Source organism: Delphinapterus leucas, chromosome 18 (assembly GCF_059928025.1).
Source record: "Delphinapterus leucas isolate spDelLeu-1000000601 "Yukka" chromosome 18, BTC_Dleu_Yukka2, whole genome shotgun sequence".
Lineage (NCBI taxonomy): Eukaryota > Metazoa > Chordata > Mammalia > Artiodactyla > Monodontidae > Delphinapterus > Delphinapterus leucas.
The window spans coordinates 60,212,018-60,237,262 of record NC_143146.1 but is presented as its reverse complement, the minus strand read 5'-3'; the positions used below and the strand labels follow the sequence as shown (position 1 = coordinate 60,237,262).

Sequence of the window (25,245 nt, the reverse complement as noted above, 5' to 3'; positions counted from 1 at the left end):
TGCCACAACTACTGAAGCCTGTGCACCTAGAGCATGTGCTCCGCAACAAGAGAAGCCACGAGAAGCCCGCATACTGCAATGAAGAGTAGTCCCCACTCACCACAACTAGAGAAAGCCCACGCATAGCAACAAAGACCCAACACAGCCAAAAAAAAAAAAAAAAAATCAACAAAGTATGAGGAAACCAAATTTACAAATATATAAAAAGAATTACAGACTATGACCAAGTGGGATTTTTAGGATAAGTCCCACTTTATCCTAAAAATGCAATGTTGTTTAAAATCTTAAAATAATATAATACATTATATCAATAAGGAGAAAAAAAACATATGATTATCTCAATAGATGCAGAAAAGTCATTTGACAAAATCCAAAATCATTTGACAAAACACTCAATACAACAGGAATAAAAGGGAACGTCCTCAACCTGACAAAGGCATCGACAAAAAGCCCACATCATAAGTAATGGTAAAAGACTGAATGTTCTTCCCCCTAAGATAAGGAAAAAGACAACAATGTATTGAAGGTTCTAGCCAGGGCAATTAGGGAAGAAAAAGAAATAAAAGGCATCCAGATTATAAAGGAAGAAGTAAAACTATCTCTATTTGCAGACAATATGATCTTGTATTCAGAAAATCCTAAGGAATACACTAAAAAACTATTTGAATTAAAATATGAATTCAGCAAGTTTGCAGCATACAAAATCAACATGCAAAAGTCAACTGTATTTCTATACACCAGCAATGAATAAACCAAAAACCAAAAACAAATTCCATTTATAACAGAATCAGTAAGAATAAAATACTTAGGAATAATATTTTAACTGCAAGACTTGTACTCTAAAAACTAAAAATACTGTTGAAAAATTAAAGAATATCTCAATAAATGGAAAGACATTTCACACTCATGCATCTGAAGATAATATTGTTAAGATGGCAATACTCCCCAAATTAATCTAGAGATTCAGTATAACCTCTACTGAAATTTCAACTGTCTTTCTGAAAGAAACTGACAAATTGATCCTAAAACTCATATGAAGAGAGAATTCTGGGAAGACGGCAGAGTAGGAAGCACTAGAAATCTGTCTCCCCACCCAGACAACAGTTGCACTGGCAGAATCTGTCGGATGTAACTATTCTGGAACTCTGGAGTCTATTAAAGGCTTACAACTTCCAGGGGAAGGCAAAGAAGGTAAATGATAGTTAATTTCTGTCAATTTCAGCTCTGAACACAGTAACAGGTACCCATAGCCAACTGTCACCCACATGGCAGGCAACTATGCACATGTTCCTGGAACAGCCTGCACAGAATCTGCAGGAGCCAGGGTGGGCAGAAAGGACCCAGTCCTCCAAATTTCACAGATCTGTGCTCTGATCACTCACTTATCGCTGCTCATCACGGAGGAGCAGGCAAAGAGGTGGGGGCTACTGTTGTTGCACCTCCCCCATTGTTGCAAGCACCTCTCCCTCTAGTGGAAGTGACTGCCAGGAGATTTAAAAAGTTGGCACCTTCCCCCTACTCTTCATTTTTTTCTCTTTTTCCTCTTTTGGGAGTCAGACATTGGACTAAGACATTCAAAAGTAACCAAATAAATGGAGGAAATTAGAAAGTCACACTGCACACCCAAGAAAGGCACAGAATCAGAAAAGGCCTGAGAAGACCTTAAGTTTATACTTCAGGCTGATCCCTGGCACAGACATAGCCTACAACAATCAAAACCAAACCAAACAAAAATGAAAACAAACAAACAAACAAACAGCAAACTCTAGGGAAGTGGGGAGAATGTGATATCAGACTTACCAAATTATTAGATTCAAATGTCCAGTTTTCAACAAAAAAATGACAATGCATACAAAGAACAAGAAAGTATGGCTCATTTAAAGGAAAAAAAAGTTGGCCAAAAGAAAGTATCCTTGAAAAAGATTTGATGGCAGATTTACTAGATGAAAATTTTAAAACAAGTGTCTTAAAGATGCTCAAAGAACTAAAGGAAGATATGTCAAGAAAATGATGTACAAACAAAATGGAAATATCAATAGATAGAACCTAAAAAAGAAGTCTCTAGAAATTCTGGAGCTGAAAAGTATAATAACCAAAATGAAAAATTCACTACAGAGGTTCAGAGATAGATTTGAGAAAGCAGAAGCAAGAAACAACAAACTTGAAGACAGGACAATGTACAGAAAGAAAAAATCTGAAGAAAAGCAAACAGAGACTAAGGGACCTGTGAGATACCATTAAGTGGAACAACATATGCATTATGGGAGTTCCAGAAGAAGAGAGAGAAAAAAGAAACGGAAAATATTTTTTAAAATAATGGCCAAAATTTCCAAAATGTGATGAAAGACATGAATATAAGCATCCAAGAAGTTTAAACTCCAAGTAGGATGAACTCAAAGGGACCCATTCCAAGACATATTATAAGTAAGCTGTCAGTGCCAAGGACAAAGGGAGAATTTTTTTTTTTTTTTTGGTATGCGGGCCTCTCACTGTTGTGGCCTCTCCCGTTGCAGAGCACAGGCTCCAGACGTGCAGGCTCAGTGGCCATGGCTCATGGGCCCAGCCACTCCGCGGCATGTGGGATCTTCCCGGACCAGGGCACGAACCCGTGTCCCCTGCATCAGCAGGCGGACTGTCAACCACTGCGCCACTAGGGAAGCCCACAAAGGGAGAATTTTTAAAGCAGCAAGAAAGAAGAAAGCCATCATGTATAAAGGATCTTCAATAAGATTATCTGCAGATTTCTCATCAGAAACTCTGAAGGCCAGAAGGCAGTATTCAGAAGGAGCTGATGTATTCAATGTGCTAAAAGAAAAATACTGTCAGCCAGGATTGCTAGAGGCAGCAAAACTGTCCTTCAAAAGTGAGGAAAAAATTAAGACATTCTTAGATAAACAAAAGTTGAGGAAGATAATTATCATTACCACTACACATATCCTATGAGCAATGCTAAAAGGAGTCCTGCAGGTTGAAATTAAAGGACTAAAGTCAGTAACTCAAAGCCATATGAAGAAATAAAAATCTCAGTAAAAGTATATACATGGGCAGGACTTCCCGGGTGGTGCAGTGGTTAAGAATCTGCTTGCCAATGCAGGGGACACAGGTTCAATCCCTGGTCCGGAAAGATCCCACATGCCTCAGAGCAACTATGCCCATGAGCCACAACTACTGAGCCTGCGCTCTAGAGCCCGCAAGCCACAACTACTAAAGCGTCCGTGCCTAGAGCCCATGCTCAGCAACAAGAGAAGCCACCGCAATGAGAAGCCTGCGCACCGCAACGAAAAGTAGCCCCCGCTCGCCACAACTAGAGAAAGCCTGTGCACAGCAACAAAGACCCACCGCAGCCAAACATAAATAAAATAAATAAAATTTTTAAATAGGCAATTGCAGGGCTTCCCTGGTGGCGCAGTGGTTGAGAGTCTGCCTGCCGATGCAGGGGACACGGGTTTGTGCCCTGGTCCAGAGAAGATCCCACATGCCGCGGAGCGGCTGGGCCCGTGAGCCATGGCCGCTGAGCCTGCACGTCCAGAGCCTGTGCTCCGCAACGGGAGAGGCCACAACAGTGAGAGGCCCGCGTACCTCAAAAAAAAAAAAAAAAAAAAGGGCAATTGCAAAAGATATTATTATTGTAATAATAATGTGTAACTTCACTTTTTGTTTTCTACATAATTTAAGAGACTGATGCATTAAAAATTATTAGTTTATGTTTTTGGACTCTCAACATAAAAAGACAATTTTGTGACATCAACAACTGAAAGGAGTATGGACAGGACTGTTGAAGAAGCATAATTTTCTATGTTATTGAAGTTAAGCTTGAATAAATTCAAATTAGACTGTTAAAACTTTAGGATGTTAAATGTAATCTCCATGGTAACTACAAAGAAAACAATGAAAGAATATACACAAAAGGAAATAAGAAAGGAATTTAAACATTTCAATAAAAAAGCCAGCTAAACACAAAACAATTAGTGAAAACAGAAAATCAACAGAAAAACCAAGGAAACCAAAATCTGTTACTTTGAAAAGATCAATAAAATCAATAAGCCTATAGTCAGATTAACTACAAAGAGAGAGTGAAAGAGAAGACACAAATTACTCATAACAGAAATGCATGTGACTGTTTTTCTCTAGCTGCCTTTTCTCTCTTTAACTTTTGCCATTTTAATTATGATACGTCTTGGGTTCATATTGTTTGCGACTCTGGGTGTTTCCTGCACCTGGATATCTGTTTCATTGTCTAGGTTTGGGAAGTTTTCAGCCATAATTCCAACACTTACATTTTCTACCCTTTCTCTCTCTCTTCTCCTTCTGGGACCCCTATATTGTGAATTTTAGTGCACCTGATATTGTCCCAAAGGTTCCTTATTCTTCTCATTTTTTAAAATCTGTTTTTCTTTTTGCTGTTCTGACTGGGTGATTTCCGTTATTCTTTCAGATCCCTTATGCATTCTCCTTTATCACCTAACCTGCTGTTAATTCTCTCTAGTGTGTTTTTCATTTCAGTTGTTGTGTTCTTCAGCTTTTTTTTTTTTTTTTTGCGGTACACGGGCCTCTCACTGTTCTCGCCTCTCCCCTTGCGGAGCACAGGCTCCGGACGCGCAGGCTCAGTGGCCATGGCTCACGGGCCCAGCCGCTCCGCGGCATGTGGGATCTTTCTGGACCGGGGCATGAACCTGTGTCCCCTGCATCGGCAGGTGGACTCTCAACCACTGTGCCACCAGGAAAGCCCCCTGACTGGTTTTTTTGTGTGTGTAGTTCCTTGTTAAAATTCTCACTGTGTTCATCTATTCTTTTCCCCAGTTCTGTTAGCATACTTATTACTATCACTTTGAATTCTTTATCAGGTATTTACCTCTGTTTCATTAGAGTCTGTTTTTTTCCCCCCAGGGTTTTTTTCTTGCTCTTTCATTTGAAACATACTCCTCTGTCTTCTCATTTTGTTTAACTTTCTCTGTCGCCATGAAATTAGGTGAAGCAGTTACCTCTCCCAGTCTTGAAGGCATGTCCTCATGTGGGAATGTCTCTATGCGTCTGCATGTGTCCAGTTGCTTTGGTAGGAGTGCTGCTGGATCTGAAGTGAGCACAGTCTGGATCTTCCCTCAGGGTGTGCTGGCAGCCAACACTTTGGTAGGAGGTAGGGCTGAAGTTGGAGTGGCTAGTCAGAGCTGGGGCTTCTCTGCTCAATGGCTGTCACCGCCCTGTGAGAGGTGGGGTGGGGCTCAAGGGGCTGGAACAGGAGTCCTGAGGGAACTGGGTTTCAGCTAGGTGGGTGGCAGTCCCTGTCTTGGTTTGGGGCTCATCCAGGGCTCGAGGGCATGGGGCTGTACTCCTGTGCTGATTTCACTCTCCCCACCCTCTGGTGCACATGCCTTGGTTAGAGGCTGGGTCAGGGCTTGAGGGGCTGGTGCCATGCCACTGACCTGGTTTTGCTCCCTTCTAGGTGTGAGCAGGGGCACACAATCCTGCGATGGCAGTCTCCACCCTAGAGCTAGTTTCGCTCCCTCTCGAGTGTGTACAAGGAAGCCTCACTTGAGTGGCAACATTCTCCGCCCGGGATCTGGTTTCACTCCCCGCCGAGTGTACACACTGACACACATGCTGGCAATGGCTGCCTCCACACTCAGAGACAGGGGCTGGGTCCAAGCAGGCTTGGATCCCTCCGCGTGTGCGCACTCTCATCAACAGCCTGCGCCTTAGTCGGGTGCAGCACCAGAGCAAGAGGCGCTGGAGCAGGAGCCCTGTGCAGGCTGGGGAGTACACTGGGGCCGTCCTGAGAAGCCGGCCAGAGCCCCAGGAAGTTTTCAATCTGCTGCCTCTGTGCTGTGACTGGGAGGAAGCAAGTCTGTGCATGCTCTTCAAAAGCGGTGTCTCGGTTTCTTATATCTCTCCAGTAAGCCCCACTGATTTTCAAACCAGTTAAGGGGGTCATCTTCCCAGCGTTGGACCCTTGGGCTAGGGTGCCTAATATGTGGCGCAAATCCCTCATTCCCCCAGGGATAATTCCCAAGCCTGTGACATCCCCTTCCTCTTGTGTCCCCCACAGCAGGTACAGGTCCTGACCAGATTGCTTCTCCTCCCTTCCTACCAGCCTTCGTGTGGTTCTTCCTTTACAGCCTTGGTTGTAGAAGAGTCATCTTGCTAGTCCCTGGGTCGATTTCACCAAACATCGCTCTATATGTAGTTCTGGTTTTGATGTGTTCAAGTGAGTGAAGGTGAGCCCGTGTCCTTTAACTCCATCTTGATCTCTCTCTCCTCTCTCCGTACAGTTTTTCACAGCGGCTGCACCAATATACATTCTTACCAACAGTGTACTAGGGTTCCCTTTTCTCTACATTCTCACCAACACTTGTTATTTCTTGCCTTTTTGATAACAGCCATTCTAACCGATGTGAGTGATATTTTATTATGGCTTGATTTGCATTTTCCCAATGATTAGAGATGTTAAGCACCTTTTCATGTACCTGTAAGCCATCCATATGTCTTCTATGGAAATATGTCTATTCTGTTCCTCTGCCCAGTTTTTAACTGGACTGTTTGTTCTTTATGTATTTTGGATATTAACCCCTTATCAGATATATGATTTGCAAATATTTTCTCCCAATTGGTAGGTTGCCTTTTCATTTTGTTGATGCTTTCCTTTCCTGTACAGAAGCTTTTTATTTTGACGTAGTCCTACTTGTTTACTTTTGTTTTTGTTGCCTTTGCTTTTGGTGTCAAATTCAAAAAATCATCGCCAAGACTGATGTCAAGGAGCTTACCACCTGTTTTCTTCTAGGAGTTTACGGTTTCTTATGTTCAAGTCTTTAATCCACTTCAAGCTCGTTTTTGTCTATGGTGTGAGACAGTGAGTTTCATTTTGTGCATGTGGCTGTCCAGTTTTCCCGGCACCCTTTATTGAAAACACTGTCTTACCCCTGTTGTATATTCTTGGCTCCTTTTGTCACAAATTAATTGACCACATATGTGTGTGGGTTTATTTCTGGGCTCTCTACTCTTTTCCATTGATCTGTGTGTCTGTTTGAATGCTAATCCCATTCCATTCTGATTAATGTAGCTTTGTAATATAGTTTGAAGTCAGGAAGTATGATAGCAATGATACTTAGATACAATACCAACCAAAGGCATGATTCAGAAAAGAATTTATAAACCAGACTTTATTAAAATTAAATATTTCTGCTCTGTGAAAGACACTGTCAAGAGAATGAGAAGTCAAGCCACAGAATGGGAGAAAATATTGGTAAAAGATATATCTGAAAAGGACTGTTACCCAAAATACATAAACTCCTCCTAAAACTCCTCCTAAAACTATAAGAAAATAAACAGCAGATTTAAAAATTGGCACAAGGTGTAGTCACCGCTCCAAAGAAGATGTACAGATGGCAAGTAAGCATATGAAAAGATGCTCAGCATCACATATCATTAGAGAATTGCAAAGTAAAACAATGAGAGAGCACACCTATTAGAATGGCCAAAATTCAAAACACTGACAACACCAAATGCTGGGAAGAATGTGAAACAATAAGAATTTTCATTAATGATACAGCCACTCTGGATATAATCTGGACGTTTCTTACAAAAATAAACATACTCTTACCATAGGATCTTACCACAGGATCCAGCAATCACACTCCTTGGTGTTTACTTAAAGAGTGGAAAACTGATGTCCACACAAAAACCTATACACGAATGTTCACAGCAGCTTTATTCATAATAGCTAAAACCTATGAACAGCACATCCATCTTTCAGTAAATGAATGATTAAACAAACTGTGGTCCAGCCATACCATGGAATACTACCAAAAAAGTAAAAAACAACGAACAAACTATTTGCAATGGGCTGAATTGTGCTCCCCCCACAAAATTCCTATGTTGCAGCCCTAACCCCAAGTACCTGAGAATGTAACTGTATTTGGAGACAGGGTCTCAAAGAGGTACAGTAAGTTAAAATGAGGACAGAGGTGTGGGCCTTACTGAATCTGACTAGCATCCTTACATGAACAGGAAATCTGACACACAAAAAGGCGCCAGGGATATGCGCACAGGAAAACCATTCCAGAACATAAGGAGAAGGCAGCCATCTGCAAGCCAAGGAGGGGGGCCTCAGAAGAAACCAAAGCTGCCCAGCTCTTATCTTGGATTTCCAGCCTCCAAAACTGTGAGAAAATACATTTCTGCTGTCTAAGCCACCCAGTCTGTAGTATTTTGTTACAGCAGCCTTAGCAAACTAATATATTGACATATAACATCACTGTATCTCCAGGGAATTAAGCTGAATGAAAAAAGACAATCCCAAAGGTTAAATACTATATGACCTCACATCCATTTCATTCTTGATGTTACAAAATACAGTTAACCCTTGAAGAACATGGCTATGAACTCTGTGCAACCACTTACAGGCAGACTTTTTTTCAGTAGTAAATACTATACTACTACGTGACCTAAGGTTGGCTGAACCTTCAGATGTGAAACTGCGGAAACAGAGGAACCTTGTATAGGAAGGAACTGCATATGCAGATTGTTGACTGTGTGGAGGGTTGGCGCCCCTAACCCGCACACTGTTCAAGGGTCAACAGTATGTCATAATATCATTGAGTAAAGATCTTATTAAATGTCTATGTACAGTCAAACTGGGCTATTGGTACTGTCAAGATAATACTTGAAAAGATGATTATAATCATTGGTCACCTTCACAGAATGTTACAAAACAAACTCATCAGCTTGAAAACTAGTCAATAAAAGCAAAGAATAAAGCACTTATCCTACCTTTCCTGAATAATCTGTACTTCAGAATAAGAATAATTGATGGAGGAAAGTTTCCATTTACAGAAGAATTACAGCTAATAGTTGAAAACGGAATGATAAAGTTATCAGTTCACCATTTAGCAACCCCTGATGGATCTAGTCAATGGTCATCAATAATAGCTTACATCAAAAAAAGAAAAAAAAAGAGAGAGAGATAGCAAGACATTATGTGTCTACTAACAGTCATACACAACAACATCTCTGAAGTATTTCTTCTGGAAAATATCAAACCAGGATCTGATCAGGCCTCTAGATCCATTTCTAGGAAACACAGAGAATTAGCAAATATGTTAAACAATGAAGGAGGTACAATCTGTAAAATACACACAGTAAGAAATTCCACAGGATAAACAATCCAGTTTCTTCAACAAATAAATTGAAAAAAAAAAAAAGAAAAGAAAAGAAAGGAAAAGGGGGAGGGAAGGGAGACGTGAAACCAACAGATTAAAAGATTTAAGACACAAGTCAACCAATCATACTGTATGGACCTTATGTAAATCGTCATTAGAACATACTGAAAAAAAAAAAGAACTTATGAAACAATCAAGAAAATTTGAACGCTGGATACTTGATATTAAGGAATTTTCATTAATTTTGTCAGGTGTGATGAACAGTGGTCACTTTTTTAAGAGTTCTTATTTTTTTCCCCATACATACTGAAATATGTACAGACGAAACATCATATCTGGGATACTTTAAAATAATATGGGGCCAGGGAGAAATAGAGTTCGGCTATGACTGATAACTGCTGAAGCTGGTTAAGAGGTATATGAGAAGTCATACAATTTTCTCTACCTACTTTTATAAATATCTGCAATTCTCCGTAACAAAATGTTTTAAAAAATTAATCTGAGGACTGGAAACAGAAATAAAAGAAGCTGCAAATATCCTACAACTGTAATACAAATATAACGTTCACGTACATGTTCTGAAGTGCATTTGGCTCAGCAACATCCACATACAATCAGGATACCAGCACCATCGCCAAACAGAAAGGGTTAGAAAACTAAGGGCTAGAAAACTACAGGTAAAGGGACCTTTCACTACACATAATTTTAAAATAGATATTCTGCTTTCTAAGGTTAGTAAGAAACCCCTTCATATTTCTGCAGTATAGCTTAAATGGAATGCCTAGTATTACTCCAATTCCAAACTATTTTTTTCAATTATCTTTCTAAATATAATGACCTATAAAAATGCCTCTATCAAGGGCAATATATTTCAAAGCCCTTGAATATATACACACAAAAAACATATACAAACACACATACACACACACACATACACATGCAAAGCCCTAAGAAACTGACATTCAGACATCATTTCTGCTTTGCAGATGAGCAAACAGAGACTGGAGAATTAACCAATTTGCCTAAAATCATATAGCTACATTACAACTACAAAGTTTTTTGCTCTGAGGTCCAAGGTCTTTTCTATTCTACCACACTGTCATTCAAGACACAGAAAGAAAACCAAAATTCCAACAACTGATTCACCATAAGTCACAGTATGAAAAGCATTCCTGGCCAATTTCTTGATGGAAAGTTCCTTATTTTATTCATATGCTATAAGCAGCACGAACACAATCTAATCTTACAACAGCAATCACCTATTACATACTTACTAAACATTTATACAAGGAGAAATTTCTAGACAAAATACCACAAACCTTTCCTTTAAAAGAATTAATGTATGCTTTCATGTATGCATAAACAACTTCTTTTACTCTGAAGAACTCAAAAATGTGGATTTTAGCAAAAATACTGCATCAGAATCACTATACATCCATTTAAAACTTCAACCATTTTAACTGATTCTTAAATTCTCCTAAAAAATATTAATGTAAGATTTTCTGCAGTAATTCTTAAGTCAAATAATTCCTCTTGCATGACCTAATATAGGCACTCATTTACACTAATAAGTGCTTTACATGCATGAATTTATTTAATCCACAAAATAACTCCAAGTTCCAAAAATCATTGTTAGTTCCCTTTACAAATAAAAAAACTGAGGCTTGGAGATTTTAGGTAACTTTTCGAGATCACAGAGCCAGTAAATGGTAGATCTGAGACTTGAGTCAGTCCAGTCTGATGACAAATCCTTGCTCTTAACCCATCCTCTATTCCAATAAACATTATCTATTTTCAGTTGCCAAAAAGTGCCCTAAGTTACCACATTCCTCTTCTTGTTTCAAAGAAGACAGCCAATCTCAACTAGAATGGCTGCATAGGAAACAGGTTCATTTTGTCATTCATTCGCTTCTCAGCACACACTAGCTCATATTCTCCCTTAGAAATTACTGTATAAATGAAGGTTAAATTATCAGGTCAACCCTCAAAAACTTAACTATCACTTAAAATAAGATTTCTATGTAAAAGTCTGGTGAATTATAACAGGACAATACAACATCATCCAGTCGTACCCAACAAAAAGGTACCCCAAATCCCAAAGGCAACATGAAATTCCTTTCTTGTCTTCCTCAGCACACAACCAGGAATGACTGCACATGTCCTAGTCCCCGTCATGAGCTCCATCAGGAGATGAGTTTTAAAGTGTGCCAGTTCCCGTAGAAAGCAGGGACAAAGCCAGGAGGAGAAAAGGGTAGGATACAAAAGCAGTAACATTTATTCATATATATATATATATATATATATATATATATATATATATGAATAAATGTTACTGCTTTTATATATATAAAATATATATATATAATATATATATATATATTCAAGTCTGAAGCCCAAAACTATTAACTGCTACAGTTCAGTTAAAAAAAAAAAAAAGTTTTCTGTGAACCAGCCCGGAAATCTAACTACCATATTATACTTGCAAAGAGATTTGGAACACAACCAGCTTAAAAGTTGGAAACCATCTATACTCACCAAACTCTCTACAATCAAATACCCCTTCTCAACTTTCTGAAAACTAAAAGCCTAGTATTTATGGAAGAGAGAGAAGTGAAGGACTCTTTAACGGCATGCACAGAAACAGCTCTGTACATGAAGTACCCAAATCAGTGGAAATATACATTAGGTCCTTTGGGATGATACCAATAATATAATTCATCCAAGATACTTCAAGTATTCCTTTTTAGTATGGAGTTCTTGAATATGTCCAGATCTTTGGAACTGTGAGATTTGTTTTCTCCTTTTTTTTATTACCAGGTGCTATGGACTGAATGCTTGTGTCCCCCCAAAATTCATATGCTGAAAACCTAATACCCAATGTGATGTTATTAGGGGATGAGGCCTTCAGGAGTGATTAGGTCAGGAGGGCAGAGCCCTCATGAATGGAATTGGTGCCCTTATAAAAGAAGCCAGTAAAAGCTCCCACCCACTCTGCCAAGTGAGGCCAGTGACAACACACTATCTATGAAAAGTAAGTGGGCCCTCACCAGACACAGAATCTGCCAGCACCATGATCTTGGACTTCCCAGCCTCCAGAACTGTGAGAAATAAATTTCTATTGTTTATAAGCTACCCAGTTTATGGTATTTGTTATAATAGTCCAAATAGACTAAGACATCAGAGATTTTTTTAATGGTTTTAAATAGTTATTTTTATGGGATGTACATAAGCACATTTTGTTGTGTTGATCTGATCAGTAAAAAAAGACATACATGTACTCTACTACAATGCTGATGAGAAAGTAAACTCATGAAAAGTGTCTGGAGTGCAATTTAGCAATAATTACCAAGAGTTTTATACATGTTCATAGCTTTTGACTCAGTAATTCAACTTGTAAGAATGTATTCTAATAATCAGAGATTGGTTCATGAATTTATTTAACAAGTTATCACAGACTTACTTTCTGCCAGGCATCACTCTTACGAATAAGGATGTTTAATCACATTATTTTACAGCTCCAAAGTTGGAGGAAAAAATGCCATATAACAGTAAGAGTTAACAAATTAAAATACATATAATGAATAAAATATTACACTACCACTGGAAACTACATTATCAAATATCAAAAAATATTTAATAACATAAGAAAATGCTCATATGTTAAGAAAAAATTTTTTAAACAAGATACAAACCTATATGTAACTACATGTACCTACATATAACTACATGTATGGGATTATACATGTAGTTATATACAGTATGCTTTAGATCTTATTAGTCAGGGTCCTTGGTTAAGTTACTTAACCTTGCTCTACTTCAGTGTCTTCATCTATAAAATGAAGGTTTTACATTTTACATGTAAAATAAAGATTTTATATTTCACATCTTAATGGATTGTCAAATGGGTTCTCTGAAAAGTGTTTATAATATTCCCCAGCACATATAAAGCATCAATAATTATTTGCTGGTGGTATACACATACAGATGCAAAGAAAAAATGGAAGAAATATTTCAAAATATTATCAAAGATCCTGAATTCTAATATACCTAATTCTAAGGCAATTAGGAAATTTGAACACTATGTATTATGAGATATTAAAAATTATTTTATAGGATATAAAAAATTATTTTATGAGGTATAGAATCATTTTATGAGGCATTTTTTGTTTTTTAAAAAGTCTTTATAGCAGAGAGAAGTATTTATGAATAAAATATGATACCTAAAATTTGCTTTAAAATACTTTGGTGGGGGGCCTACATGGAGAGTTTTGGGTTCTTTTTAATTTTTAATATTATCAGAAGTAAATTGCCTCTGGGTAATAGAATTGTTACTAGCTTTGCTTTATATTTTCCATTTTCTAAATTTTCTACAGTGATTAAAAATTATTTTTAAAATTAGAAAAATGTTTTCAAAAAATTTAAAGACAATCCTTACCAAGACTCCATCCACAGATGAAACTTTCTCCCAAGTTAACCAAGCTCTTTCTCTGACATGATCTGGTATCCTTAATTTCTGACATAATGCAGTAAAATCAGGTTCTTCAGTTTCTTCAAACTCAAGCCTACCAAATGAAAATATACATGTAATAGGCACATACTTACAATCAAATTAATTAAATATTTGTTTCAATGTTTTGCATACAATAGCACTATCCTGAAAGACAGCATCACTAAATACTTTAGGATCTTATTTATCTTTGAAAAAATTACACTTAGAATTTAAGCATATGTTTATCTTCTTCGGTCTTTCCAAAACAAGAATACCACACAGTGAAAAATGTCTGCTGATCTGGTGAATCACATACTTTAGAGCAGCAAAATAGCCTTGTGAAGGAAAGTAAGTACAATAGCTAAAACTGTTTGGGAAAGCTGGGATGATACTAGCCAAGAGGAAAGCCTTAGATAATATTACAAAATCAATTCAATATCAGTAACTTTGCTAAAATACAATCAATGTTTCATTTAATCTACCTACTAGTATTTCTTACATGATGATCAAATTCAGCCTTTTCTTCTTGATCTTTCTTAACCAAGACAGGCAGTCAAAAAATTCTTCTTGCCTAATTCTTTTTCATTCACTTAATGTCTATTTGACATCTAATAATAATAATAGTAGTACAAGGCATAGCTTACAGTTTTTTAGAATTTGCTATGGCCCCATACAAAGTACCCTTGATGAAGGTAGACTGAACCCCACATCAGCCCTATTAGGTAAGTACTCTTATTATCCTTGTTTTACAGATAAGTACCAAATCAGAAAAGTTAAAGTACTCACCTGAGATCACAGCCAGTAAATAGGAAACCCTGATATAAACCCAATAACCTAACTCTATAATCCATGCCCCTGACCACTATTCCAGACTGCCAACCCTACTTCAAAACATAATTACCTTTTGGTTATCTCAAGAATGAAGATGGTGTGTTGTTCCTAGTGATGGTTTCCCTTACAACTGTATCACTTAAGCCAGAGATAATACAGCAGCAGGAAGACCTCAACTCTCAAAGTAGACATGGGCTCTGTCACTGGAAATGCAGTTGGACTGGGCCCTGAATCCATCCCAAGTAAGTTTCTCGGCTTCAGATTGCCAGGCAGTGGCTCTATCCTTGTTAAGTAGTTAACCTGTAGAGTTTGATAGCCCATGCTAAGGAAACATTTTATGGGTAAGGATAATCAAGAACAGACTGCATGGTTTTGACTTACAGGAGAATTTTTGACAGTTCCATCATTTAAAGGTATATAAAATACAGTTTTGCAAAATAAAAGAAACAAAGTCTCTTTTCCCAGGTGACGGCCAGAACTTCAATATTTCTGGTTACCCTACAATAATCAAGAATGCTTCCAAGCTCTGTGGATAACATGGGGTTCTTTACAGTAGACTTCACTGCACTTTACAAAGGGAAACTGGAAAGTACTGTATATATCAGTCTAATCAGAAACGAATGTCTTCTCTCAGAACATCCCTGGGCTTTTTTTTTTTAAACTAGCGAGAATGATTTTTAATTAATATATAAGAGAGTCTAAATATATGCATTTCGAATAGCTTTTCACAAGCCATTTCCAAAGCCCATTCCAATCTTTAACAATTTGTCCCGAATTCTGTTAGTGTCTGGGGAGATAAGAGAAATAAGACTTGCTGATAGACTAGAACTGCAGGAGGGAGTACTGAGGGACAGAAAGGAGTCCCATTCCCTTGAAACTGATGTGTAGTCTCAAAGTAGGGCTAGTGCTGACAATAATAATGACAACTATATTCGTTCAATCTTAGGTTCTAACCATAAAGCATCACAATCAAGAAAAATAAGCTGCTGCAATATATATCTCCTTGTCATATTCTGCTGCATTATCATGGACTTGCTTAAATTTAGAATCCACTTAGGAGAAAAAAAAATAATTCCATGTGAGCACAAAAACACTAATTTTGTACTCAAACAAACAAAAAAGGAGGACACCAGGATCCTCGCTGGCTCAAAGCCAAAACGCAAAATGGAAGAAATAATGAGGCACGCTGAAGCAGACTAATATGAAAGAAGAGTTTTATGCAACGAGAAAAAAGAAAAAGTTTAGAAACTTTCAAGCTCTTGGGCTAAATGTCTCACAATATTTTTGCCCATGCACCAGTTCCTCTAAAGAGTTATGTTCCACCAGTCACTACCGATGGCTGTGAATCCTCACGTACTGAAAGCACTCTTCTAAGGGAACGCCATAAAGCACCTCAGCCGAGTTTCCTGGGGGCAACTGACACCCAGGACCCTGCGCTTCACGTCCGATGGCATCTCTGCAGTAGCGTCCAAGGCTTTTCTGGCTGGCCTCTCCCAGGACTGGGCTTCAGATGCAGCTGCACGCCCAGAGGAAAATACTTTCCAACTGCTGCATCGCAGGAGACCAAAACAGAAAGTCAAATGACCACCGGAGGACTACAAACCTCAACAGGAGAAAAACCTCTCCAACAGGCACCAGTTTTTTGTTTTGTTTTTTTTTTTCGTTTTACATTTGATGGGGTCTCGAAATCACCCGCCGCCTGCGAGACTCCAGTCTCGCGGAGGAAAGGCGGCACCTGTCACTTCGCTCAGCGACCCGAGCCCCACCCGCCCGACACCTGTCAAGCTGGAGCCGAGACCCCTCCCGGCCGCCCTCTCCTCACTCCCGAACCCAGACTCCTGTCAGCCTCCTCCGGGCGCTCCGCGGCGGTGGGGCACCGGGAGAGTCCCTACTCCCGCCGGGACCCGGTCCCCGGCGGAGACGCACCCCCGCCTAGACGCCGCGGCGCCCGCCGACGCACCCTCCGGGCGCCCTTCCTGCGCGCCGCCCGCGGCGGCGTCTCGGCTCGCTCACCTGGCCAGAGGCAGGTCCTCGGGGCCGCTATCCTGCTCGGGGTCCTCCTCAGGAGGAGGCGGCGGGGGAGGCGGCGGGGGCTCCGCGGCAGCGGCGGCGGCTGCTGCTCTACGGGGGGTTTTGGGCGGCATGACGCCCTCGCAGGGCAGGCGCCGGCGGACGCTGGAGGAGGGCCGGGGAGGGAGGACACGCGCACGTCGGGCACGCCCCGTCCTCTGCCGACTCCCGTTACAAAAATAATTTGAACGTCCCCTGAGAAAAACCGGACGAGCCCTCCCCCGCCCGGCAACCGAGCGCCGCGTCCAACCGCGGGAAAACGTCACTTCCGCCAGCGGCGTCACGTCCGCGAGGCTCCAGGGCCCGCCGGCGTCGGGAGGGCACCGGGGTGCCGGGCTATTCGCAGGGCGGGGGCGCGGTCGGGAGGGGAGCCCCGGCCTGGGCCCAGGCGCCCGCCCAGAGGCAGCCGCAGCCGCCTGAACCTGTCTCTTCCCGAAACTCGCCCCTCCAGGCGTGGGTTCCGGTAACGGGACGCTACCCAGCCTGGTGGGCGAGCGCAGGCCCCATCACTATCTGCGGGTGGATCCGGAGCTACGGCGGAGGCCCCGCCGGGAGTATCTGGCGAGCGCACCCGGGGCGGGCACGCCCCTCTGCTCCGTGGGCGGTGCCCTCCCTCTCGCCCGCAGTCCTACCGCCCAATCCGTTAAGCGAAGTCGTCCGAAACAAAAACAAAAACTTCTGGAACACCTCTCAGGAGCTGAATTTTGCCAACCCTTAGGAGAGACCAAGTATGGGACAATGGCCTTTTAGAGTTCTTTTGGGGAAGGGGTTGGGCAAAGAACTAATGACAGGGTGCTAAATGATTTAACAGGGGTGTAAAATCAGGAAGCACCCTCGGAATGTATAAGGGACAGCTTCAGAGGAGCAGTGGCATTTGAGTAGAAGTTTGCCCGACGGACCTAACATTTAAGGAGGACTTTGTGTACAAGGGACTGTTCTGGCCACTTTACATAATTGTCCTACTTAATACTCAGAAACAACCCTTTAAAATGAGTCGTAGTCCTATTACACTTTCCAGCTGGGAAAACAGGCTCGGAGGAGTTAATTTAACCAATATTACAGAGCTGATGGGTGATGTTAGGTGAGCCGACGCGTGTTGTGAAAGAATTGACCGAAATATTAACAGGGGAAGAAAAGTTAGTTTTTATTCTCTTTCCTAGGGAGGAAAGGGGCCAAAAGCATAGAGTGGCGTTGGCCCTGAAGGGTGGGCGTTTGAGTCTTTTACTGAGTCTTAAAGGGCAAGATGCAAGAAAGAGGGGATGGGTTGATATCTATTCTGGTCCGCAGTTGTCACCAGGCTGGCTGTGCTTCTATAGGATGTGTTTTTTCTGAGAATAGACTTGTTGTCTTCAGTAATTTTCCAGTCCTTGGGTGTCTGAAAGAGACTTGATAGTGGCCCTTGACAGACGTTACTTTATTTTGAACAATGTTAGATGGGTTTACAGGTGGTAGAGGATTTGAACCCAGATATATTTGACTCCACTTATCCATTACATCGTGTTAAAGAAAACACCAAGAGAGGGAAACAGCATGTGCAAAGGCACAAAGACATCAGAGAAGAGTTTGCTGGAACTACCACCATCAAGCATTGGCTTAGAAACTGTCTCGTCTCTTGGTACGTGCTTGTAATAATAGATTGCCTAGTTTGAGTACATGTTTTTCTCTCATTGGCAGATGCTGTGGGTTGCCGGTTCAGAGCCTCTCAACTGAGGTGCTGTGAATAAAATACAGCTGTGCTCTGGTGTGAAACCCACCCCCCCCCCCATCCTTGGAACAGCTGAGCAAGGCTGAGGCAGCAGCCCCAGGCAAGTCATAGCTCTTGGGTTTATCCCTGTGTGTTGTACAATGGATTATCACTTTCTGTGTATGCCATGGTATATGCCAGAATGTGAAAAAGGGGTGGCAATCATTGGCCTGCTCAACAGCTGGTTCTGCCTAAGTTCAGAAACCCTCTCTCGGGGACTAAAAGTTTATCTGGTGGTAGGGTCCATGCCCAGGCCCGGCTACAGAGAGCACATACCATCACAGTGGTAATTCCACTCACCTTGCCCAGGATTAGGGTAGTCAGGAGCACAGGATCCAGTTTTGGTCTTTGCAGGATCAAAGAGAGGCTGCTGGGAGCCTGCTGAAAAGAGATACAAGGATGACATAGTTCTTCTACCCCTTAACTATTTGGAGGATGTGACACTTGCAGTTGCTGCAGCCATTGTGACTTAAGACAAGCTGACCTGAGGATGAGGCAGAAATACTAAGGATGGCACAATAGGAAAATCAAAAACTCTGGGTCCTTGGTGATGTAACTGAGCCTCTGATTTGACCAACCCTGGAGCTGACCTTAACAGAGCTGGGGTTTTCAGTTGTTTCCACCAAAAAGCATCATAACTGATAATATTGCTCCAGTGAACCCCTTCAGGATAGACACCCATCATTGAGGTTGTCCTTAGTACCTAGCACGGTGTTGGGCACACAGTAACTGCTTGTTTGCTAAAACTGGGGAGGGAAGGAAAGCAGAGGAAAGTTCTAGGAACTGAAGTAAACTCTCTTCATATATAGATATGACTTGCTTTGTTAAACCCAACTTATCGACACCTGGGTTTACTATAATTATGATAGCTCAAGAGAGATTTCTCAATTTACAAAAGGATGTGTATTTTTACCATGGATTACTTTAACTATGTTCCCTACTATAAAGTCCTCATACCAAACTCAGAAGGAACTGAGTCAGTCAACATCCTTATATTCCCCCACAGCTTTCTGTTGCACCACCAAAGAAGTGTTAGAAATTCTGCAGATTCTTCAAAGAAGTTTCCGCTGATCTTCCTCTACCTGCATAGTACTTGTAAGATTACTGTAAGACAGAAAAAAAAAGTCTTTCTTAGATTTTCTACCTGGAGATAGAACTCTCTTCAGTTTGAGGCCCCTTCAATGATATCAGAATTTTTTTTTTAGTCTCCCCTAGTCTAAGAAGTCTTCCTTTGGCTTTTTTTGTAAGCTACCACACTGTTTCCGTTTCTTTCCCATCTAGCTTCTTGAAAGGGTAGTCCCCATTTGTGCTTTCACTCTCCCAACTCCTCAGCGTGCCTCTCTTTGACTGCCACCACCAGCACTCCACTGAAACCACTCTTTCAAAGGTCACCAGTGTCCTAATTGTCAACTCATGGCTTCTTTTTGGTCCTCGACCTACTTGACCTTTCTTGCAGTTAACAGTTAACCACTTCCGCTTTCTTAAAACCTCCCTAGTCTTCCACAAATCCATGATCTCCTTGTTTACCTCCTCTCTTCTGTTACTTCATAAGTTCCTCCACTAGTTCTCCCAGCAGTGCTATTCAAAGTGTGGTCCTTGGACCAGTGCCAGTCTGTAAACTGCTCGTGTTTAGTCCGCAAGGAGATAAGTACAGAGGTTAAGAGTAAATGCTTAGCAGCATTTATAGGAGTTTCACATTTAAGCAATATCCAAGCATGTGATCATTGGACACTCCTCATTAAACGGAGTATAGAGTGGTTCAGATGTTCTCCAACCTGCGTGGTGAGTTGCAGGTCAGTGGCATGATTGTGTCCTTGTCATGTGCCATAGGACCACATTAGTGAAGGAGTGAAATTTTTAAGGTTAGTTTGTCAACTGTAACCCAAAAGTGAATACAAATCTTGAAAGTAAATATTTATTTACTTTTATAATTTGTTATTTTTACAGTCATTTTAATTTTTAATCAAGCCCATTTTTTGAAATTCATAGCCAAACTTGGGAAGTAAAATTTGTGTCATTTGTTTTTAACCCTAAATTGGAGGTGGTGAAATAAGCCTCACTGTCCTGTTTCATCAAGAAAAGACACATCAGTAGTGGGTTAGTAATAGTAGTAGTAAACCAAATAATAACCAGAGAAGTGATTCCAAGAGTTAAAGATCTGAGTGTTTGTACGAATTTTACTCAGAAATAATCCCCCATCTACTGAGCTCACAGCCGTAACTCATAGTAAAGTACTAAAATCATGAACTGACTAATGAAGCAGTAAAGCCATCAAATTTCAATGGCATTTACATATAAAGTAAAAAGAAACTAACTATGAATGTGATAAAACATTTTGAATTTTTATTTTCCATGAAAATAAACACACATAGGGAATTCATGGATCCAGAATCTATTTCTTTCACTGAAAGATAATTTAAATGTAACTATAACTTAATAGGATAAATCTTTGGAATGGGCTACTGATGAAGAATTGAAGATGAATTTTGAAAATAAAGCATCGTTTGCTTCATTTGAGATAAAAATTAAAAGTGAATATCTGAGCTTGCTGAAATTGTTTTAAAATCTCTTCTTGTAGGGAATTCCCTGGCGGTACAGTGGTTAGGACTCGGCGCTCTCACTGCTGGGGCCTGGGTTCAATCCCTGGTCAGGGAACTAAGATCCCGCAAGCCGCATGGCCAAAATAAATAAATAAATAAATGAAATAAAATCTCTTCTTCCATTCCCTTAAACATACCTTTGAGAGACTGATTTCTCTGCTATTAGTGTTCTCAAATACAACATAGAAACAGTTTAGATATACATTACCTCCTGCTAGTGGCATTGTCAGCAATCCAACCTAGATTAGAGGATTTAACAAGCAAGAAGCACATTCATTTGTCATGTTAAAAACTTTAAATATTGACAAACTTAAAATATTAAATACTGTCATAGTATTTAATATGAGAAATTGCCAATTCACTACCAATCTTTTGTTTAGTTGTTATGACCATGGAATGATAGAAAATTAAGGATGTATTAGCAATTCTCTATATTAATCACCTACATGTACACTTTCAGTGAACAAAGTGCAGTTTCTGCACTTTTTTCTTTTATTCTATGTTATTTTTTGTTTTAATTCTGTTTTTTGAAATGTAATTTTGTGTCTGTTTAAAATACTTAAAGCGTGAGCTTGTGTTTGGTGTGCCTTTTTTGTTTTCATTTGATTTTTCTAGTACTTTTCAAAATGTTATTTTCCGAAAGTTTATTTTTCATGAAAAATTGGAAATTAAAAGAAAGGAAAGTTCGTTCCTTCACAGATAGTGTAAGATAGCACTGGCCTAGGAGATCTTCAACTCTCTTCTCTTCTTGCTCTATTTCATTTCCATGATTTAAATCACCTCCCATATGTGTGTTCTTAGATTCTTTCTGGTTTCAGGAAACAGAGACCTACTCAATTTACCTGAATTATTCAGGGTTTATGATTAGTTTAGGGGAAAAAAGTGAAAAAGACAAAAAAAAAAAAAAAAGAGTCCCTGCTGCTGCATTCATGTATCTTGTCATCCATCCAACAGCAGGCAATGTGAATGTTGTTATTCTTCATCTCTTTGTACTGTTCTCCTGCCACAATGACCTACTCTCCATGCCATCAGTTCACACTCATGAGGAGAGAGCATATGATTGATTTCCCTACTAAACTGTAATTTATATTAGCAGGATCAGACAACATAATTTGCGGGGCCCAGTGGAAATGAAAATGCAGAGCCTCTTGTTCAAAAATTATTGAGACTTTCAAGATGGTGACAGCAGAACACTAAACCAAGCACAAGGCCCGTCTAACATGGAGTGTTATAGAAGTGCATGGCTCACGTGCCTATAAAGCCAGGTCTGTCTGTGAGGGTAGATCTATGTCTGTTCTGCTAACTAGGGTGCCCCCATGCCTGGCATGTACCCACCACACTGAGCAGTCAGTTGGGCTTGATACCAAAGGGTAGCTAGTTTAGTACTATACTATTATATTAGTTTCCCCACCTTCCCTGCCCACTCCCCTTTGTTTTTACTCCCGTTTCTCTCTAATTGCCTTCACGCTGTATTTTCTAGAGAACCCAAGCTAAAAGATGAGGCATTAGGAGTGTCCTGCAGACAATCGGGATGGGATATTGGAGTTGAGTTCCTCACTGATTTTGTGGTGATAAAGACCCAGGGCATGGTAAGTGGGACCATACAGTGATATCATAATTACTAAGCTTCCCACCTGTGGCCCATTGGGGTGCAGTGCACACAGACAGTGGGGCGCTGGAACGTGTGGTGCTTGAACAGTATGGGGATAATAGGATAGAATGGATTCTGTTGATGGAATTGTAAACCTTGCAAAAGAAAATGATACCTCAGGGCAGCCAACTGTCACCTTAAAGCACCCTGAGCAAGTGAGAGGGCCTCTCCTGGCAGTTTTTTAAAAGCCTGATTTCCTATAGCCTAAAGCAAACTATACTAAGAATCAGGCCTGGGACCTGATTATAAGGGCAGCAGAGCTGAAAAAGCAACTAAATGCGTAGACTTGAAGGGTCTCCTATGTCCACATTTAGTCCCTGAAAGGAAAAAGAGAGCTAAGACCTAGGAATGGGACATTTGAGTGGGTGACCCTGAGAATACTGAATCCCCCAATTCTCCCCTGTGGGACACTGGAAAAAATTTAGCAACCGGCTCTCAGGAGGGGGATGCAGGGAAGGGCCATATTTGTAGCATTTGCCAATTTCTGTTGAATAAACACTCACAGCTTAATCAATTTCAAACTACCAACATAATGTCACTAAGCAGAGTTGAGAAGAGATGCACACAATTGGCTCCTGAGAGTTGATAGGAGCCAGCTCAAACCCACCAGTGCCCTGAAACCTCTGGCTGGTAGAAACATCATCTCTTCTCTTGCCTGTAAATCATGCAGTGACTCCTGAAGCAAGTGGCTCTCCAAAGGGACTTGCAGCCATTTGCCAGTGTAACTATGCACTGGAAAAAAAGAAATGCCCAGAGTCTTCAAGAACTGTTAGATACAGCATCTGAGCTAACACGATACCATCCTGATTCTCCAGGTAGAATCGGGACCAATGGAATTTTGGCTCAACTCCAGTAGGTCTATGAACACATTCTGTGGTTAAGTCACTGAATGTATAATTAGGACAGATAACTCTTAACAAGTGGCAAAATCCTTACATCGGTTCCCTGACCTGTGGAGTACTAGCCATTATTTAGGATGGGCCACATAGAGGTCCCTGAAACTGGCACTTATACCCCCAAGCCAGGAGAGTAATTTAGAAGGAGGACAGTATCTTAGAAAGAATTGTGAAAACTTACATCACTATCAAAGATTTAAAGGATGGAGAGATTATGATTTCCATTATATCCTCATTCAACCAATTCTTCTGTCTGACCCCTGCAAAAATGGGATCATGGCAGATGACAGTAGACTACCATAAACTTGACCAGTTGATAGCCCCATTAGAAGTTGCCATGCTTCATGTGGTGTCTTCACTAGAGCAGATCAACATGGACTTTGGCATTTGATATAGAGGTATTACTTGGTAAATGTGATTTTCCTGAGTTCCATCAGTAGGAAGGATCAAAACCACTTTGCCTTTGTATAGAAAGGATAGGAGTACACATTTACTTTCTAGCCTCAGAGCTCTTTTAACTCTGTCCTCTGTCCTGGTGAGCGTGAAGGGGCAAGTAATCTAGATCAATGCCTCTTAAGCTATCTGTGGTGAAGGACCGTTTGTTTGTTTGTTTTCAATATGCTTAAAGTAGTACTTTTGGAAATTGCTGAACTTACCCGGTACATAACTTACTGCACATGCTAATCACCACATGAGTTTGACAGTAACGAAGATGATCTGTACCCTGTTCAATAAGGTGAGTCTTCTGATCATGTTCTTGGAGGTCACAGCCATGTCAAATTGCTATAAAAGACTATAAACCTAGATTTTCAAATTTCTCAATTTATCTCACCATGAGCCAGTAACCAAGAGTTTACCATCCAGCACCAGTCTGTAGACTGCACTTTGAATAGCACAGTCTAAATGGCCTAGTAAAACATATGCATGTTGCAGAACACAAGATAGACTCTAAGGTAATCCAAGAGCTCGCCACATCAATGAAGTTCTTAGGATTCCAGTGTTCTGGGAATGCTAGGAATATCACCTTTAATATAAAGAACAAGTTGTTGCACCTCTCACCTCTTACCATTAAGAGAAAGACTCATCACTTTGCGGACCTCTTTGGAGTTCGAGGGCGGCATATACTGTCTCTGGGAATATAACTACAACCCACTTATCAGATGACTTATAATTGTTAGTGGGTGCCCAGAGACATCTCTAGATCAGGTCCAGGCTGCAGTGCAAGATGCCCTGCTACTTGACCTGTATAATCTAGCAGATCCAGTGGGATGAGAGGTATTTGTGGTATGTGAATAAGTGATGTATAGTGTCTTGGAAAGCCCTAGTATCAGTTATAGCCCTAAGTTTCTGGAGCAAGGCAATGTCTTCTACAACAGAGAATTACTCTCTATTTGAAAAATCAGCTCTGTTTTTGCTCCTGGGCCCAAATGCAGACTGAGTGCAGACTGAATGGGAGACCAAATGCCTAAGCAGTAGGAATAGCTCATCATGAGCTTATTATGATCCACTGAATTATAAGGTCTGGCAGGCACAGCATCTATCTGTGGTACAATGGATACGCTACATTCAGGATCAGGCCCAAGCAGAGACCAACAAGGCATGAGTAAGTTATGTGAACAAATAATCCTAACTCTTATATCTCAAACCTCTCCCTCAGTTCAGTCCTTTGGCCTAAGGGGGCTCTCTAAGACCAATTGATGGAGGAGGAAAGATCTTGGACCTAGTTTACATGCACTGCTTAATGCCCCAAAGTACAGTGATGATGAGAAATCCTCCCTTGGGCAGACTTGTGAGCAGTACACCTGATTACTT

At 40.6% G+C, this 25,245-nt stretch overlaps 1 protein-coding gene across 7 annotated transcripts in view; it reads right to left on the bottom strand.

Moving 5' to 3' along the window:
- Positions 1–16,786, bottom strand: part of RB1 (RB transcriptional corepressor 1) — a 148,731-nt gene extending 131,945 nt beyond the window's left edge. For 2 of the 7 annotated variants that reach the window (XR_016388694.1, XM_089899561.1), the window contains exons 1-2: positions 16,486–16,785; positions 13,588–13,714 (exon numbers count right to left, since the gene is read on the bottom strand). Coding sequence is in view for 5 of the 7 variants with exons in the window: in XM_089899561.1 (XP_089755687.1) it covers positions 13,588–13,714; positions 16,486–16,616 (258 nt within the window). In the remaining 2 variants the exon portion in view is untranslated. Of the gene's footprint in view, positions 1–4,982; positions 11,414–13,587; positions 13,715–14,542; positions 16,411–16,485 lie in introns of those variants that run through there. The other 5 variants (XM_089899557.1, XM_089899556.1, XM_089899560.1 and 2 more) reach the window with 4 other exon arrangements.
- Positions 16,787–25,245: the final 8,459 nt, after the last annotated feature.